Consider the following 16147-nt stretch of genomic DNA (forward strand, 5'->3'; position numbering starts at 1 on the left):
ACTGCAATTATTCATATCTTATTTCTGAAACAGTATACACTGCACGTTGTGTATTTCTGCATGGAAAGTGAAAAATCTCGTTTGTGACATCTATAACTAGGGCTTAAAATTGGAGTTCCAAATAATTCACGCACCTGACCTCTCGTCAAGTTTCGGTCATTTCCGCTCGAACTACAGCATTGTACGCTTCGTGTTACTAGCTTTGTGATTGGACGACTGCGGTCCCGTTAAATGTACGGAAACCATCGAGCACATGCGAGGTCATCTGTCAATCACTGCAAATAACAGAAGCTTTAGACTTACCGCAACAACTGACCTCATTCAGTGTAAACACGGAGTACTGTGGAAACTAACTTATGTACCGCTCGATGCACTGAGGATGAAGGCTATTACTGCAGCCTTGACGCTGCTAGCCATTTGCTTCGGTAAGTTACTTTCTAAGATTCTGGATGCAGAAGTCTGTGAATATTGGAATATTTTGGCTTTGCGCTTCAACCAAGTCGGTCGGCGAAGCAAGTTACACATTTGACCCTCTCCTCTAAACAAACGTCAGGTTCCCCAAATCTCCTGCCCAATCCAGAGGCCAGCTGACCCGGGGAACACTGGTCTTTTTGAATGCTTTGTGATAATGTATTTTTTCACGTCACAAGTTTATTTTGATAAACAGCATGCGTGATTTTACCATGTATTTAGTGAGCTCCACTAACGTGTTAAAGCGTTTTTGTAAATAAACCTGTTTTCATGAGACTAAAATCTACAGAGGTGGACACAGCTTTGCCTGAATAATGTTGCGATTGTTATCATAATGTTATATGAATTTCCATTGGTAGAAATGAAAACTAATTAAATTTTATGAGATAACAAAGAAATATTTGTTGCCAGAACGTTATTTTTTTTCATTCCACATGTGGCTTAACGCAAGAATTGTCTACCGAAGAACCCATGATTCTGAGATAGCTTATTTGTGAAAGAGTGATATCAAATCTCATATAGATGGTCAATTATATGTGTGGATTTTGTTCAATTGTTTTCAGTTTTTGAGATGATCCCTCCATGCTCAATTAATCATTGTAGTTTTTGTTGCATAATCTCTTTGAAGTGATTGTTTATAAACTCCCTGCTCCTGTTTATTGGCCTGTAACTTGATAATTACATTGATGTGTGTATTGAGACATGCATGCATCATATATTGCCTTCCGGGCTGCTGTGTCATAAAGGGAATATAGCACTGTCTGTTGAAGTGTTGAAAGACATGCCGAAACTTAGTTCATGTTTACACATTTATTAGCATAATTCCCTTAGAAAATCAAGAATTGATTTAATTCTTATACTGCATGCAGAGTTGAGATTTTTAATGCATTATCACACTTCCATAAAGAGTTGATGAAATTGTCCTCTGGACTTGAAAATATATTTAGGGAGCATGAAAACCTACAGAATGTCAAACAGTTACAGATGTGCTTGTATTATTTACATGTCTGTTTAAGGGACTGTATCAAGGATTAACTATTGATTTTCACTTTATTGACACAAGTGGAGATATAACTACTGTTGAACTTGTTCTGTATTTTGATAATTCATCGCGGACAAGTCATTTTTTTTTTTTAATTCAAGAGGTGGTTTAAACTCGAAGAAATGCCTTCCCATGTCACTATGCCCCATTGTCTTAAGTTCTCTAATGTCTTCATAGATGCCATAATTACTGATTTGTGGCCCTTAGGTGTGCCAGGATTTTGTCAGCATGAGTTTGAATCCCAGAGTCAGTATTATTCCTTGGTTGCACTGAACAATAAACATGGAAGTCAAGGGTGAAACGAGTTACGTGGTCTGCAGATAACAAACATCCTAAAACAGCATATCCGAGAGGTCCTTTTTAATATCTTTATTCTCTGCTCAAGTTTTTACAACATTTATTGATGAAAGTAACGACTCAGTGTTACATCACTTGTCACCATACCGTCCTATGAAGGTGTTACAAGTGTGGCTGCTAGACTGAACTACCCGAATTAGGGGACCATCCCCTCCTCACACTGTCACAGTGAAGGAAGGTCAAGGGTTGCCCACATGGGTACAAGGTGTCAGACTGTGGTGACCCCTCCTGGTAAAATATCTGAACAGTAGCATAAAACTATAATGTGTCTGGGTCAACATCATGCCTGCCATACAAACGGTGAAAAAATCCTCAACACTGAACTCTTACACACCAAAACAGAACAAAACTCACGCAAATAGGAAAATAAATCTCCAAAACTGCAACGTTTTCCTCTAAAACTGAAACAAGTGCATCTTGAAAGGAAAACTAATTGTTTGAAATGTAAACAAAACTACAAGAGAGCCCGAAAATGGTCACCAAACATTCAAAACGGCCTTTGTGGCATCCAAAAATGCTACAAAAAAACGTCAAACATGGCAGCATGGGGAGACAAACAGACTTTTGTAAATAATATCTATTTTTTCAAACCTTGAAAGTTTGATATCAAAATGTAGCGCACCAACCACTTGTTGTAATAAGCTTCAAAATTATGTTCATACTTCTCACTGTTGGGCTTGTGATTCTGTACACTGTGGTCCCTTGTTTCATCTGAACATTAAGTCCAACTATCAATAGCAAATAGTTATAATCATTTCACATGTGATGTATCTTGTGGTACTATAGGCAAATATTCTTCACAGTGTTTTAGTATGGTGCACTGCACTCAACTATGTTCCTGTTATACAGAGATCAGCAGGCTAACTGTATACATATGTACATAGAAGATGTATCACTGGCAGAATTGGGTGGTTTTGTCAGTCCAAATGTAAATAAGTATTTTCTACTCCTCAACAGAATGATATTATGTTATATATGTATTATGGTAAATAAGCCCTTAGAGACAGCAACAGAAGACTCTGTGTGGATACAATCCTTGGACATATTTTATGGAGAAGAAAATAGCACATGAGCAAACTTTGAAATTCCTGCCCGAGCATGTCATGATTGATGTATGTTCTTGTGAAGTCTGATAAAAACCTTTGTACATAAAATTTATAGAACATTAGGGTTAATAAGTCTTATACCAGATACACAGACGTCAACGGTTGTAAATCTCAGAATTCAATTATTGTCTTGTCGTTCCATGTGATATATCATTGATTGTGTGATTGTTATAGTGAATAAATATTCTTCATAGTGGCATTGTAATATAATAGCATGATAAACTGGTTGCTATATTGGGGAAAATCTGACTCTGGTTATGAGATATATCTTGGATAGCATGTGAAAACATGATTTCTATTTCTTCCCCTACAGTAAGGTGATGTATAAGAGATCATGTTAAAGGTGATGTGTATTCCTTCCCTTATAGTAAGGATATGTATATCAGATAGCATGATGTATATTCCTTCCCTTATAGTAGGGAGATGTATATCAGATAACATGATGTATATTCCTTCCCTTATAGTAGGGAGTTGTATATCAGATAGCATGATGTATATTCCTTCCCTTATAGTAAGGACATGTATATCAGATAGCATGATGTATATTCCTTCCCTTATAGTAAGGACATGTATATCAGATAGCATGATGTATATTCCTTCCCTTATAGTAGGGAGATGTATATCAGATAACATGACGTATATTCCTTTGCTTGTAGTGGGTAAAGGTGTGTTGGATAATATGAAGTATATTCCTTCCCTTATGGTGGGTTGAGGTACATCCGATAACATGATGTATATTCCCTCACTTGTAGTGGGTAGAGGTGTGTTGGATAACATGACGTATATTCCTTCCCTTATGGTGAGTTAAGGTACATCCGATAACATGATGTATATTCCCTCACTTGTAGTGGGTAGAGGTGTGTTGGATAACATGATGTATATTCCCTCACTTGTAGTGGGTAGAGGTGTGTTGGATAACATGATGTATATTCCCTCACTTGTAGTGGGTAGAGGTGTGTTGGATAACAAGATGTATATTCCCTTGCTTGTAGTGGGTAGAGGTGTGTTGGATAACATGATGTATATTCCCTCACTTGTAGTGGGTAGAGGTGTGTTGGATAACAAGATGTATATTCCCTTGCTTGTAGTGGGTAGAGGTGTGTTGGATAACATGATGTATATTCCCTCACTTGTAGTGGGTAGAGGTGTGTTGGATAACAAGATGTATATTCCCTTGCTTGTAGTGGGTAGAGGTGTGTTGGATAACATGATGTATATTCCCTCACTTGTAGTGGGTAGAGGTGTGTTGGATAACATGATGTATATTCCCTTGCTTGTAGTGGGTAGAGGTGTGTTGGATAACATGATGTATATTCCCTCACTTGTAGTGGATAGAGGTGTGTTGGATAACATGATGTATATTCCCTCACTTGTAGTGGGTAGAGGTGTGTTGGATAACAAGATGTATATTCCCTCGCTTGTAGTGGGTAGAGGTGTGTTGGATAACATGATGTATATTCCCTCACTTGTAGTGGGTAGAGGTGTGTTGGATAACAAGATGTATATTCCCTTGCTTGTAGTGGGTAGAGGTGTGTTGGATAACATGATGTATATTCCCTCACTTGTAGTGGGTAGAGGTGTGTTGGATAACAAGATGTATATTCCCTCGCTTGTAGTGGGTAGAGGTGTGTTGGATAACATGATGTATATTCCCTCACTTGTAGTGGGTAGAGGTGTGTTGGATAACAAGATGTATATTCCCTTGCTTGTAGTGGGTAGAGGTGTGTTGGATAACATGATGTATATTCCCTCACTTGTAGTGGGTAGAGGTGTGTTGGATAACAAGATGTATATTCCCTTGCTTGTAGTGGGTAGAGGTGTGTTGGATAACATGATGTATATTCCCTCACTTGTAGTGGGTAGAGGTGTGTTGGATAACAAGATGTATATTCCCTTGCTTGTAGTGGGTAGAGGTGTGTTGGATAACATGATGTATATTCCCTCACTTGTAGTGGGTAGAGGTGTGTTGGATAACATGATGTATATTCCCTTGCTTGTAGTGGGTAGAGGTGTGTTGGATAACATGATGTATATTCCCTCACTTGTAGTGGATAGAGGTGTGTTGGATAACATGATGTATATTCCCTCACTTGTAGTGGGTAGAGGTGTGTTGGATAACAAGATGTATATTCCCTCGCTTGTAGTGGGTAGAGGTGTGTTGGATAACATGATGTATATTCCCTCACTTGTAGTGGGTAGAGGTGTGTTGGATAACAAGATGTATATTCCCTTGCTTGTAGTGGGTAGAGGTGTGTTGGATAACATGATGTATATTCCCTCACTTGTAGTGGGTAGAGGTGTGTTGGATAACAAGATGTATATTCCTTCCCTTATGCCAGTTATGATGAGTAGAGGTTTATGAGATAACCAGTAGTCATTGTAGGTTTTGTACGAGTGCGTGCAGAAATAAAATTATAAATATGTAGTCCAAATCTTTTGGACAATATATGTTGAGGTTTTAAGGTACTTTTAAAAATTATGTCGATCAGAATCTATGCATCCAAAACATGTGCGCAAAATACTTTTTTTGTGTGAAAAATGCATGTTTCTGCATTAACGTGAACACTGATTACATGACGTATATTCCTTTGCTTGTAGTGGATAGAAGGTGTGTTGGATAACATGACATATATTCCTTCCCTTATGGTGGGTAGAGGTGCATCCGATAAGATGATGTATTTTCCATCGCTTTTAGTGGATAGAGGTGTGTTGGATAACATGATGTATATTCCCTTGCTTGTAGTGGGTAGAGGTGTGTTGGATAACATGATGTATATTCCCTTGCTTGTAGTGGGTAGAGGTGTGTTGGATAACATGATGTATATTCCCTTGCTTGTAGTGGGTAGAGGTATATCCGATAACATGATGTATATTCCTTCCCTTATAGTGAGGAGATTTATGGAAGATTACATGGGATAACACAGTGCATATTCCTTCTCGGTTAGTGGGGAGATATATAACAGATAATTGCCTGTTATTCCCCTTGGTGTTTGTTCTCATGTGGTCAATAACATTTGCCAAAAGAAAATTAACTTTATGTGCAAGAAAACGTCTGCTTTCTTTGAAGTTAGTTGGCCAATTTGTCAACAGCCGATTCAGCCTTCAAGTGAAGAGTTCGACTAAGATTATTGGCGTCTGTCTTGTGGTGTCTCTCAATGCAGTATTTCATTGATGCATTTGTCGGAATTTCCCAGTGAAGCTGTCCTCCGGTGTTGAGTTTGGGGTGTAGCCAGCAAGAGGAGACTATTTCAGGAAGCTCATATTTCTGTCAGCTTCCAGCCAGTTGTGTATGGGGTTAGATGTTTGTGTTGCATCACACAACAAATGGTTAGACACCTGTCGAGATTGCCAACATTGTGCCCTACACAGACAACATAACCATGTTATTTTCAGCCTCCAAGAATTTGTTTGTTTAAGGAAAATGGCATGTTACATCAACTTTTTATCAATGGCTGCCAGAAAAGTAAATCTGTGTTTGAATCTGTTTTTTTGTTCGCATAAATCATGTAGCTGTCTTCTGACTGTGGAATGTTCCTGCTTATGTAAGTCTGTGTATTGCAGTCTGAGGTAGTTGTTCACCATATAGTACCTGGAAGAATGGTTACCTTAGAGATGAGATACTGCTACAAGTCTGTAGAAGAGCTCATATTATATTTATGTACACTATTTTTATGACTGAAAGTCCTACTTCAGTCTGGCCATGTGTTGGCAGGGATCAAAATGAAAGGTTGTCCAGCTTTCAAATGTAGTCTTCGAAATATGTCAGGTTGATAAAAAGGACTCTTTGACGTCTGCTCTTGATTATAATGGTGGTCATGACTGACCATTTAATCTCCAGGAACAACTCTTCTTTGACTGGAACTGTTGGTCCAATTATTTTTGTAATGTTGAAAAAACATGTGACATTTTTTGTTTTGGCAGACTGTGAAATATCGCTTTGTTTCACCTGCCCTGGCATTTTAAGTGCTCTTAAAATACTGTGGAAGTGGAAGAGAATTTAGGTTTGTGTTAGTCCTTGCATGATGAATGAAAGATAACAAACTAATTGTTGAGGCCAAGAAATAGTTCTAAATCTTTGTGTCCTAAGAGTAGTGTTGACTCTGAATAAATCTTTAATGACATAATCTGTATACATGCAGTAGGTTGTCTTTAAAGAAATAATCTGTAATACATTAAGTGGGTTGTCTAAAATGAAATAAAATGTATACATGCAGTAGGTTGCCCTATCTGCTGTACATTCCATCAGAGATGCTATGCATGGTGGGAAGTAATGCAGGCCCGTCTGTTGAAGAGGAATGTCGAATCAAGCATCTTGTGCAGCAATGCATGTTTTTGACATTTTGGGATAGGTTAAGAATTTCTCCATCCTTGAATAGGAAGATACGATTTCTGTGTAAATTGAGATTTTATTTTTCCCTCTTGAATTGTTTTCCCCCAAAAGAATACATTTTTTGACAAAGGTTTGAGTTTTTCTGCTATACAAAGACTCAGTTCATTGTTTTTTTTATCACCATGGTTTTGTTCTCTGGTATTTTTGTAGCCCCATTTGTTTAATTCAGTCTGATTTTATGTAAAAAATATGGCAGAGTTCATGGGCGTATCTTCTTGGAAAGTGAGTTTTACAGTTTCTTTGGTGTACAGTGTGTCTGGTCTCACCAGTGGAAAGATCAGAGCAGACTCTGCAACTTGATCCTTGACAGAACTGTTAAAAGACGTCTGCAGCTTGTGACAAACACTTACAAATGTCCACTGCATTGCAGGCCAGTTCAGTCTGTCTGTACGGCTGGGTAAATGTTATGCTGATCCATTTATTAGTTAAAGTAAATCCTGACTTTGCAGTAAGAGAGAGTTTACACTTGGCAGAAAAATTTATGAAGTTTGTTCATGCCAAGATCATACAACAGGTTTGAGTTGGCCAAAGGATTATATGAAGTGTACATTGGACAAAGGATTATATAAACCCTACACTTGTGTATGAATTATACAAAGTTTGTACTGGTTGAAGAATTATGTGCATTTTGCACAGGGCAGCATTTTTTAGAAAAACATTCTTGGCTGACCTTATCTCATAATATATCTGTGAATGTCTGATTACATTTCAGTCCAGGCCACGCCAGACTTGTGACTTCTCTGAGTCTGTTTTTCAGTTCTTCTGCCATAGGTAGTGGTCCATGATATACTTTATGCTGAAAATGACAATAGACTCCACCTTTCATTCTCTCTCACTGCAGATCTAAAACGCTTGTGCGAACTTAAGTCCTAGGGCCTTGAAACAACATAAAAAAAACCCGTTTCAGTTACTGATAGTTTTGAGATCAAGTATAAAACTTGAGAGGTAGTCCTCAATGACTAAATCTGATCGTAGTTTGATTGATGATTACAGGATGTCTCTCGGAATGTCATGTAGATGAAATGATATGTATGTATGGTATGGAGCCATCTTGCACTAGGATGACACACATCAGCTTATGGGAGAGGAAACTGAAGAGGAAATACATGGATCAGCTTTCATCTCTGCTGTTGGTGTGTGTGTGTGTATTCTGTGTGTGTGTGTGTTCTCTGTGTCGGATGGGAAGGTGTAGCACATAATGACCAAAATGTTTGGAGTACAGGTGATGAAAGTTAATGTAGGCTAATGTATGGTGATGGAACCTAATGCACAATATAGTGATAAAGGCTTATGTGTACCGATGAAGGCTAGTTTATAGTGATGATGGCTAATGTACAGTGATGAAGTCTGTATAGTGATGATGTCTTATGTAATGATAAAGGCTAATTTATAGTGATGAAGGCTAATGTACAGTGATGAAGTCTGTATAGTGATGATGTCTTATGTAATGATAAAGGCTAATTTATGGTGATGAAGGCTAATGTACAGTGATGAAGTCTGTATAGTGATGATGTCTTATGTAATGATAAAGGCTAATTTATGGTGACGAAGGCTAATGTACAGTGATGAAGTCTGTATAGTGATGAAAGCTAATGTACAGTGATGAAGGCTAATGTTCAGTGATGAAGGCTAATGTACAGTGATGAAGTCTGTATAGTTGTGATGTCTTATGTAATGATAAAGGCTAATTTATGGTGATGAAGGCTAATGTTCAGTGATGAAGTCTGTATAGTGATTAAAGCTAATGTACAGTGATGAAGGCTGTATAGTGATGATGTCTTATTTAATGATAAAGGCTAATTTATAGTGATGAAGGCTAATGTACAGTGATGAAGTCTGTATAGTGATAAAGGCTTATGTGTACCGATGAAGGCTAGTTTATAGTGATGATGGCTAATGTACAGTGATGAAGTCTGTATAGTGATGATGTCTTATGTAATGATAAAGGCTAATTTATAGTGATGAAGGCTAATGTACAGTGATGAAGTCTGTATAGTGATGATGTCTTATGTAATGATAAAGGCTAATTTATGGTGATGAAGGCTAATGTACAGTGATGAAGTCTGTATAGTGATGATGTCTTATGTAATGATAAAGGCTAATTTATGGTGACGAAGGCTAATGTACAGTGATGAAGTCTGTATAGTGATGAAAACTAATGTACAGTGATGAAGGCTAATGTTCAGTGATGAAGGCTAATGTACAGTGATGAAGTCTGTATAGTTGTGATGTCTTATGTAATGATAAAGGCTAATTTATGGTGATGAAGGCTAATGTTCAGTGATGAAGTCTGTATAGTGATTAAAGCTAATGTACAGTGATGAAGGCTGTATAGTGATGATGTCTTATTTAATGATAAAGGCTAATTTATAGTGATGAAGGCTAATGTACAGTGATGAAGTCTGTATAGTGATGATGTCTTATGAAATGATAAAGGCTAATTTATAGTGATGAAGGCTAATGTACAGTGATGAAGTCTGTATAGTGATGATGTCTTATGTAATGATAAAGGCTAATTTAGGGTGATGTAGGCTAATGTACAGGGATGAAATCTGTATAGTGATGAAGGCTAATGTACAGTGATGAAGTCTGTATAGTGGTGATGTCTTATGTAATGATAAAGGCTAATTTAGGGTGATGAATTCTAATGTACAGTGATGAAGGCAGTGTAGTGATGAAGGCTGTATGGTGATGATGGCTTATGCGCAATGATGGATGCTAACATAGAGTGATAAAGAGTTACATGTAGTGATGTAGATTAATGTATAGTGATAAGGGATATTGAATGATGATGAAGACTGTATACTGATGAAGGCTAATGTACAGTGATGAAGTCCAGTCTAGTGTCTAGTCCAGGATGGGCATAATTAAGGAAAACGAATTGTATGCAAATAACATTAACAACAGTTAAGTCTCGTAGTGCTTGAGCCTGCTACAGGGGTTGAGGAAGTAAATTAGCGATATTTTCAAGAGCAAATTAGCATTATCTACAACAAATTTTTTTAAACCAATATATAGTTTAGGGTGTCTCTGTAAATAATTTAAGATGCTCTGGGTATTTTTCCTGACATTTTATTTGACTGACACTTACTAAGTATATCCTGTTTTATCTCAGTATTCATCCCTAAAAGCAAATTGTACGATTAGTGATATGCTTTCAATAGAAATTGAAAAACAGCATCAGAATGTGCAGAGACTGAAATGATGTTGAAATGTGAATCATCCTTTAACTCAAAACAGATGTCAAATTCAAAGTCACGTTGAATATGAAACAAAGCCAAAGATGTCAGTTGATTTTTGTTGAGCAAGTAACAGGCCTTGTGGAAAGTCTTTTGCGTATCAGGGTGGAAATAGTAACAAAAAATATGTTTTATATTAAATTCTTCATGAAAAATTTTAGATGGACAAATTTGTTTTTGCGCAAATGCACACTTTGCATAAGTTATGCCCATGTCTGGTGAATCAAGGCAAAGTCTAGCAATGAAAGCTAACATTTTGTTAAAACCTTGTATGGTGATGAAGGGTGATGTAAACCCACCAAGGACCTATAATAGGTTCAGATTGAACATCAGAACCTGCGAGGATGTCAGAATGAAGGAATATGGGGGAATACTGACTGTTTAGTTTGATAGGGGTTGCTGTGATTGAGAACTCAACTTTTGGCTCTACAGCCTGACCCGTTTCCACAGACAGGGCACACTTGTAGCTGATGTCAAGTGTGGACACAGATAACCTGATTGCCACGGCAACCAAATGCCAAATATTGTAAAATGTCTTGCTTGCTTGGCATTCTCTATTGTGCGAACATGTGGTATGTCACCTTGAGGCAAGGGTTGGACTCACTGATGGCTTCACTTACTTCACTGAGAGTAGGAATTAAGTGTTTTACAATCGTTAAATTGAAATCATACTTTGGTCTTGCTTGAGTGTAAATTATAGTGTAGTCTGTGTGTGACTTCCCTGAGCTAAAGGTGCATTAGTATGTATGTCAGTCTTTGTCTTCAGTGACTTCTTGGATGCAGCAGTGTACTGATGGCGAGGGTTGCAGTTCATTGTGTGTCAGCCATATTGGATTATAGGAAACATGTGTTCAATGTCATGACTAGGGTGACACATAGTTTCAAGGATGGGGGTCTCATGAATAATTAAATGTTTTAGGGTAATGATACACATGTTAAGTTGTGCAAGTAATGTCTTGTGAAAAACTTGTTGAATTCATTTATGAGGAATTTGTGAGTGAAGTCCAACATGACAACCTTTCGATAAATTATCTTACAATAAAGACTTTTATAGTTTTTGTTAGTGTTTGAGGTAACTACGTGGCATGGGGCTCAAGGTGTTAATCTCACAGGTTGTTTAACATACAATAGTTGAGTTGTTGGTGAAGGTTGGTGAATGTGTCTGTAACCCAGTAGCCTATATATACATAGTCTAGCCTCAACATTGACAAGGCCCATGTAATGTCTTTTAGTACTTGAACAGGAACATGCTGATCAGACATATTCAGGGTTTGTTGTTGTTCATTCTGTCATTCTGTTTATTCACTTTACATTTTAAAAAGAATGTTACTGGCAATGATGTAAATCTGTAACTGTTTCTGTGGACAGTCTGGGTTCTAGATGACCACTCTTACAGCCAGGGTTCTAGATGACCACTCTTACAGCCAGGGTTCTAGATGACCACTCTTACAGCCTGGGTTCTAGATGACCACTCTTACAGCCAGGGTTCTAAATGACCACTCTTACAGCCTGGGTTCTAGATGACCACTCTTACAGCCTGGGTTCTAGATGACCACTCTTACAGCCAGGGTTCTAGACGACCACTCTTACAGCTTGGGTTCTAGACGACCACTCTTACAGCCAGGGTTCTAGGTGACCACTCTTACAGCCAGGGTTCTAGACGACCACTCTTACAGCCAGGGTTCTAGATGACCACTCTTACAGCCAGGGTTCTAGACGACCACTCTTACAGCCACGGTTCTAGACGACCACTCTTACAGCTTGGGTTCTAGACGACCACTCTTACAGCTTGGGTTCTAGACGACCACTCTTACAGCCAGGGTTCTAGACGACCACTCTTACAGCTTGGGTTCTAGACGACCACTCTTACAGCCAGGGTTCTAGATGACCACTCTTACAGCCAGGGTTCTAGATGACCACTCTTACAGCCAGGGTTCTAGACGACCACTCTTACAGCCTGGGTTCTAGATGACCACTCTTACAGCCAGGGTTCTAGACGACCACTCTTACAGCCTGGGTTCTAGACGACCACTCTTACAGCTTGGGTTCTAGATGACCACTCTTACAGCCAGGGTTCTAGATGACCACTCTTACAGCCAGGGTTCTAGACGACCACTCTTACAGCCTGGGTTCTAGATGACCACTCTTACAGCCAGGATTCTAGATGACCACTCTTACAAGCCTGGGTTCTAGACGACCACTCTTACAGCTTGGGTTCTAGATGACCACTCTTACAAGCCTGGGTTCTAGACGACCATTCTTACAGTGTCACAAGGCTCTTGTAAGCATAGGTAACATTTCTTGTAGCACATGAACCTGCTGTTTTACTGTATGGGAGGTAAGTACTAAGAATGCTACAAGGAAAGTTATGAGACTAGGCTTACCAGAGCTTTTTGAAAAAGTACTTTCAGATTGTAGCACCACCAGCATCTTGATCAAAAGAGGAGACACTTGATGACAAATGGATTATGCATATAATAGGGAGTTCAGGGTTTATTAGCAATAAATATCACTTTGAAGCTGGGAGGATTACATTGCAAGCATAGTGTGGACAAGATTTATATAGCTTTCAGCATATTTCTGCTTCAGCTGTGAAGTAATTGGAGGGCAGTATCTGTTGTAACCAGTTTATTTTACAAATTGTTGTTTGAGGACATCTGTGATAGGTCAGTTTGTGTCATATGACGGAAATGTTTGCTCCAGTATGTATGTCTGTTGTATTTTGATATCAAATAGGTATACAGACATCAAACGAGATGTGAGTGGAGTGAAGCTGAAGCATGGTGTTGTTGTCTCCATTTGTAGCTACTACTCGGTTCTTCAGCTATCTCCATAGTCTGGCCAGTCTTGATGTGTGGTTTGGGTGTGGGTGTGGGTGTGGGTGTGGGTGTGGTGTGGTGTGGTGTGGTGTGGTGTGGTGTGGTGTGGTGTGGTGTGGTGTGGTGTGGTGTGGTGTGGTGTGGTGTGGTGTGTGGTGAATGGGTTTTATGGTTTATGTGGGTTAGTAAGAGGGAGTATTCAGGCCAGCTTGTGAGAATATCTGGATATTCACGTGAGATTATTATGTCCTTGTACAAGTGCTAGCTAGTGGGCAGAGTTTTGGTACCGTAGACACTTCTCATTGTAATAAAGTGGTTTCTATTGCACCTTGGTATATCAGCTGATTGTTTTTATTTGAGGTATCAGAATGTTAAATTCAGTTATCTGCCTGTTTATGTTTGCGGTACAAGAATGTCAACTCCACGTAATATTATGCCTGTTTATGTTTGAAGCACAAGAACGTCAACTTGACGTATCTACCTGTTGACTGAGCTTGTGAAGTGTGTGTTTAGTTGTATCTAGGTTCAGTGGTATATTCAAAACATTCCAGCAAAAACACTGCAACATGTGCTGTGTGTATGCAGGATGACAACATAATACAGGATAGTTCACGCTGTACACGATATGTCGGCTGTACTCACATTGAAGCATCAGTGTGATTATCTTTACGTTGTGAGTCTAAGATGTAAATCTCATGTGTGTCTATAACAGCACAGTTATGCTATAACCAGGTGCATATATCACGTGTGTCTAAGATAGTTAAATGCATCATCCAGGTTCCTACAGTATGGATTATTGCTGGGTTTATTCTGAGGCATTACTGATGTAGCTATACTGAGTTTGATCTTGAGTCAGCTTAAATTCAGTTGCCATGGTTTCTTTTTAAAACTGTAGATGGACTGTCTTATAGTGAGTTATATCATTTTCCATTTTGAATAAACAGTGACTTCAGCAAACATGATAATACTGGATACCACACAGTCCTGACAATTTACCCTCCTCCCAGCCCCCCATATTTCCAGTACTGTTACATAGATGCAGATTTATACAGAAATGTACCACAGCTTTGCCGGTCTTGACATCACCCTCCTCCCAGACCCCCATATTTCCAGCACTGTTACATAGATGCAGGTTTATGCAGAAATGTACCACAGCTTCGCCAGTCTTGACAGTTGTAATATGTTTAAGACTGGCAATGGCTGAGTGCTTCCCAGCGTGGGGCCTCGTGTAGGGCAGCCAAGCAAAGAAAACACCTTCATTCTTGAGGGTCAGAGGGTACAAAGTTTCACTGTTAACAATGGAAGAATGTTCCCTGTGAAGCACCTGTCTTAGAATAAGTGCTGTCTTTAGAAGATGCTTGAAGTCTTCTATTCACTGACACGAGGGTGTATCTTTCTCTTAACAATATCTTCTGATGTAGGTGTTTACCCCATCAAGATAATGAAATATTTACATTTTAGGATTTTGATTTGCATGAGTAGTGAGGGGAATTGTTGATGCAGAGACTGAAGGGTGGGGGTGGAGGGGGGGGGGGTAGGGAGTAGGAGAAGGGGGTGGTGGTGTGAAGCTGCATGAATGGTGACATGGGTTGGCTGCCAGGGAATTCAGTCTTTACCAGTCTTTACCTGGTTCAGTTACTTGAAATTGCTTTTTCTGGTTAATGAGTTACAGCTTGTGATGTTTACAGTGTATGGGCAGGATTTGAATTGGTTCTGTACCTCCTGTTTAGTGGTGTACCATGCAAGCTTCTGCTAGTTTTGGGTGGAGGGCAGGTTTCATCTAATCAAATCTGTGAGTGAGTTGGGTTTTACATCGCTTTTAAAAATATTCCAGCAATATCAAGGCACTGAACACCAGAAATGGGCTTCACACTTTGTACCCATATGGAGAATCAAACCTGAGTCTTTGGAGTCATAAGTGAACACGAACTACTAGGCTCCTCCACCATCTCTCAAGTCTGTGGCAGCTGGAAGGCATGTGGTTGATAGTCACTGGATTTCCAATGCTGATCTATTACTGGAGACAGTTTTTCTGTGCTGTTTCTAAGTGTCAAAAGGTCTTCAGGAGCAATGCACTTTTCCATGCTGTATAACTCACTCACTCTCTCACTCACTCACTCACTCACTCACTCACTCACTCACTCACTCACTCACTCACTCACTCACTCACTCACTCACTCACTCATATGTCAGACTTTTTCTCAGTGTACACTGTTTGATAGGACAAAATTAGCACATCAACAGCAAATTTCTGAACTTCACAAATGTTCTGATTTAGAACAGCTTCTATTTTAAGTCATGGGCTAAATGCAGCTGTGGAGATCAGGGATAATTACACAGCATCATTGAAATCATGTCGAAATATCCACATATCTGCCGTGGCTGCAACTGGATAGCAATAATAAAATACTTGAGATATAAATGAACTTCTCCATGTAGAGCTGAGACTCCTGTGGTCTGCATCTAGAGTTGATGGCTGTTTCTGACAGGCTCGAGTAGCCATTTTAATCTGGGAATAGAATCTTTCTGTGTGTGCTCAGTTGAGAGGGTGTTCAACCGCAAATTGGTTTTTAGGTATTGATTGAGTTCATTGAACAGTGTGACTCTAATAGGGGCCATTGAGGTTGGACATTGAGTGAGTGAGTGAGTGAGTGAGTGAGTGAGTGAAAGGAGGGTGTGAGCAACTGAGTGGATGAGTGTTGGGGCAAGTGAGTAAGTAGGTT

The 16147-nt window shown here is 39.1% G+C and overlaps 1 protein-coding gene across 1 annotated transcript in view; it reads left to right on the forward strand.

Annotated features, from left to right (window-relative positions):
* The first annotated feature begins 291 nt into the window (after positions 1 to 291).
* The window catches only part of LOC137261169 (low-density lipoprotein receptor-related protein 4-like), a 128617-nt gene continuing 112761 nt past the window's right edge, over positions 292 to 16147 (forward strand). Inside the window, exon 1 of the mRNA XM_067798874.1 lies at positions 292 to 425. Coding sequence (XP_067654975.1) covers positions 380 to 425 — 46 coding nt within the window. The 5' untranslated portion in view covers positions 292 to 379. The remainder of the gene's footprint in view (positions 426 to 16147) is intronic.

This window comes from Haliotis asinina, chromosome 14, assembly GCF_037392515.1.
Source record: "Haliotis asinina isolate JCU_RB_2024 chromosome 14, JCU_Hal_asi_v2, whole genome shotgun sequence".
NCBI classification, from domain to species: Eukaryota; Metazoa; Mollusca; class Gastropoda; order Lepetellida; family Haliotidae; genus Haliotis; species Haliotis asinina.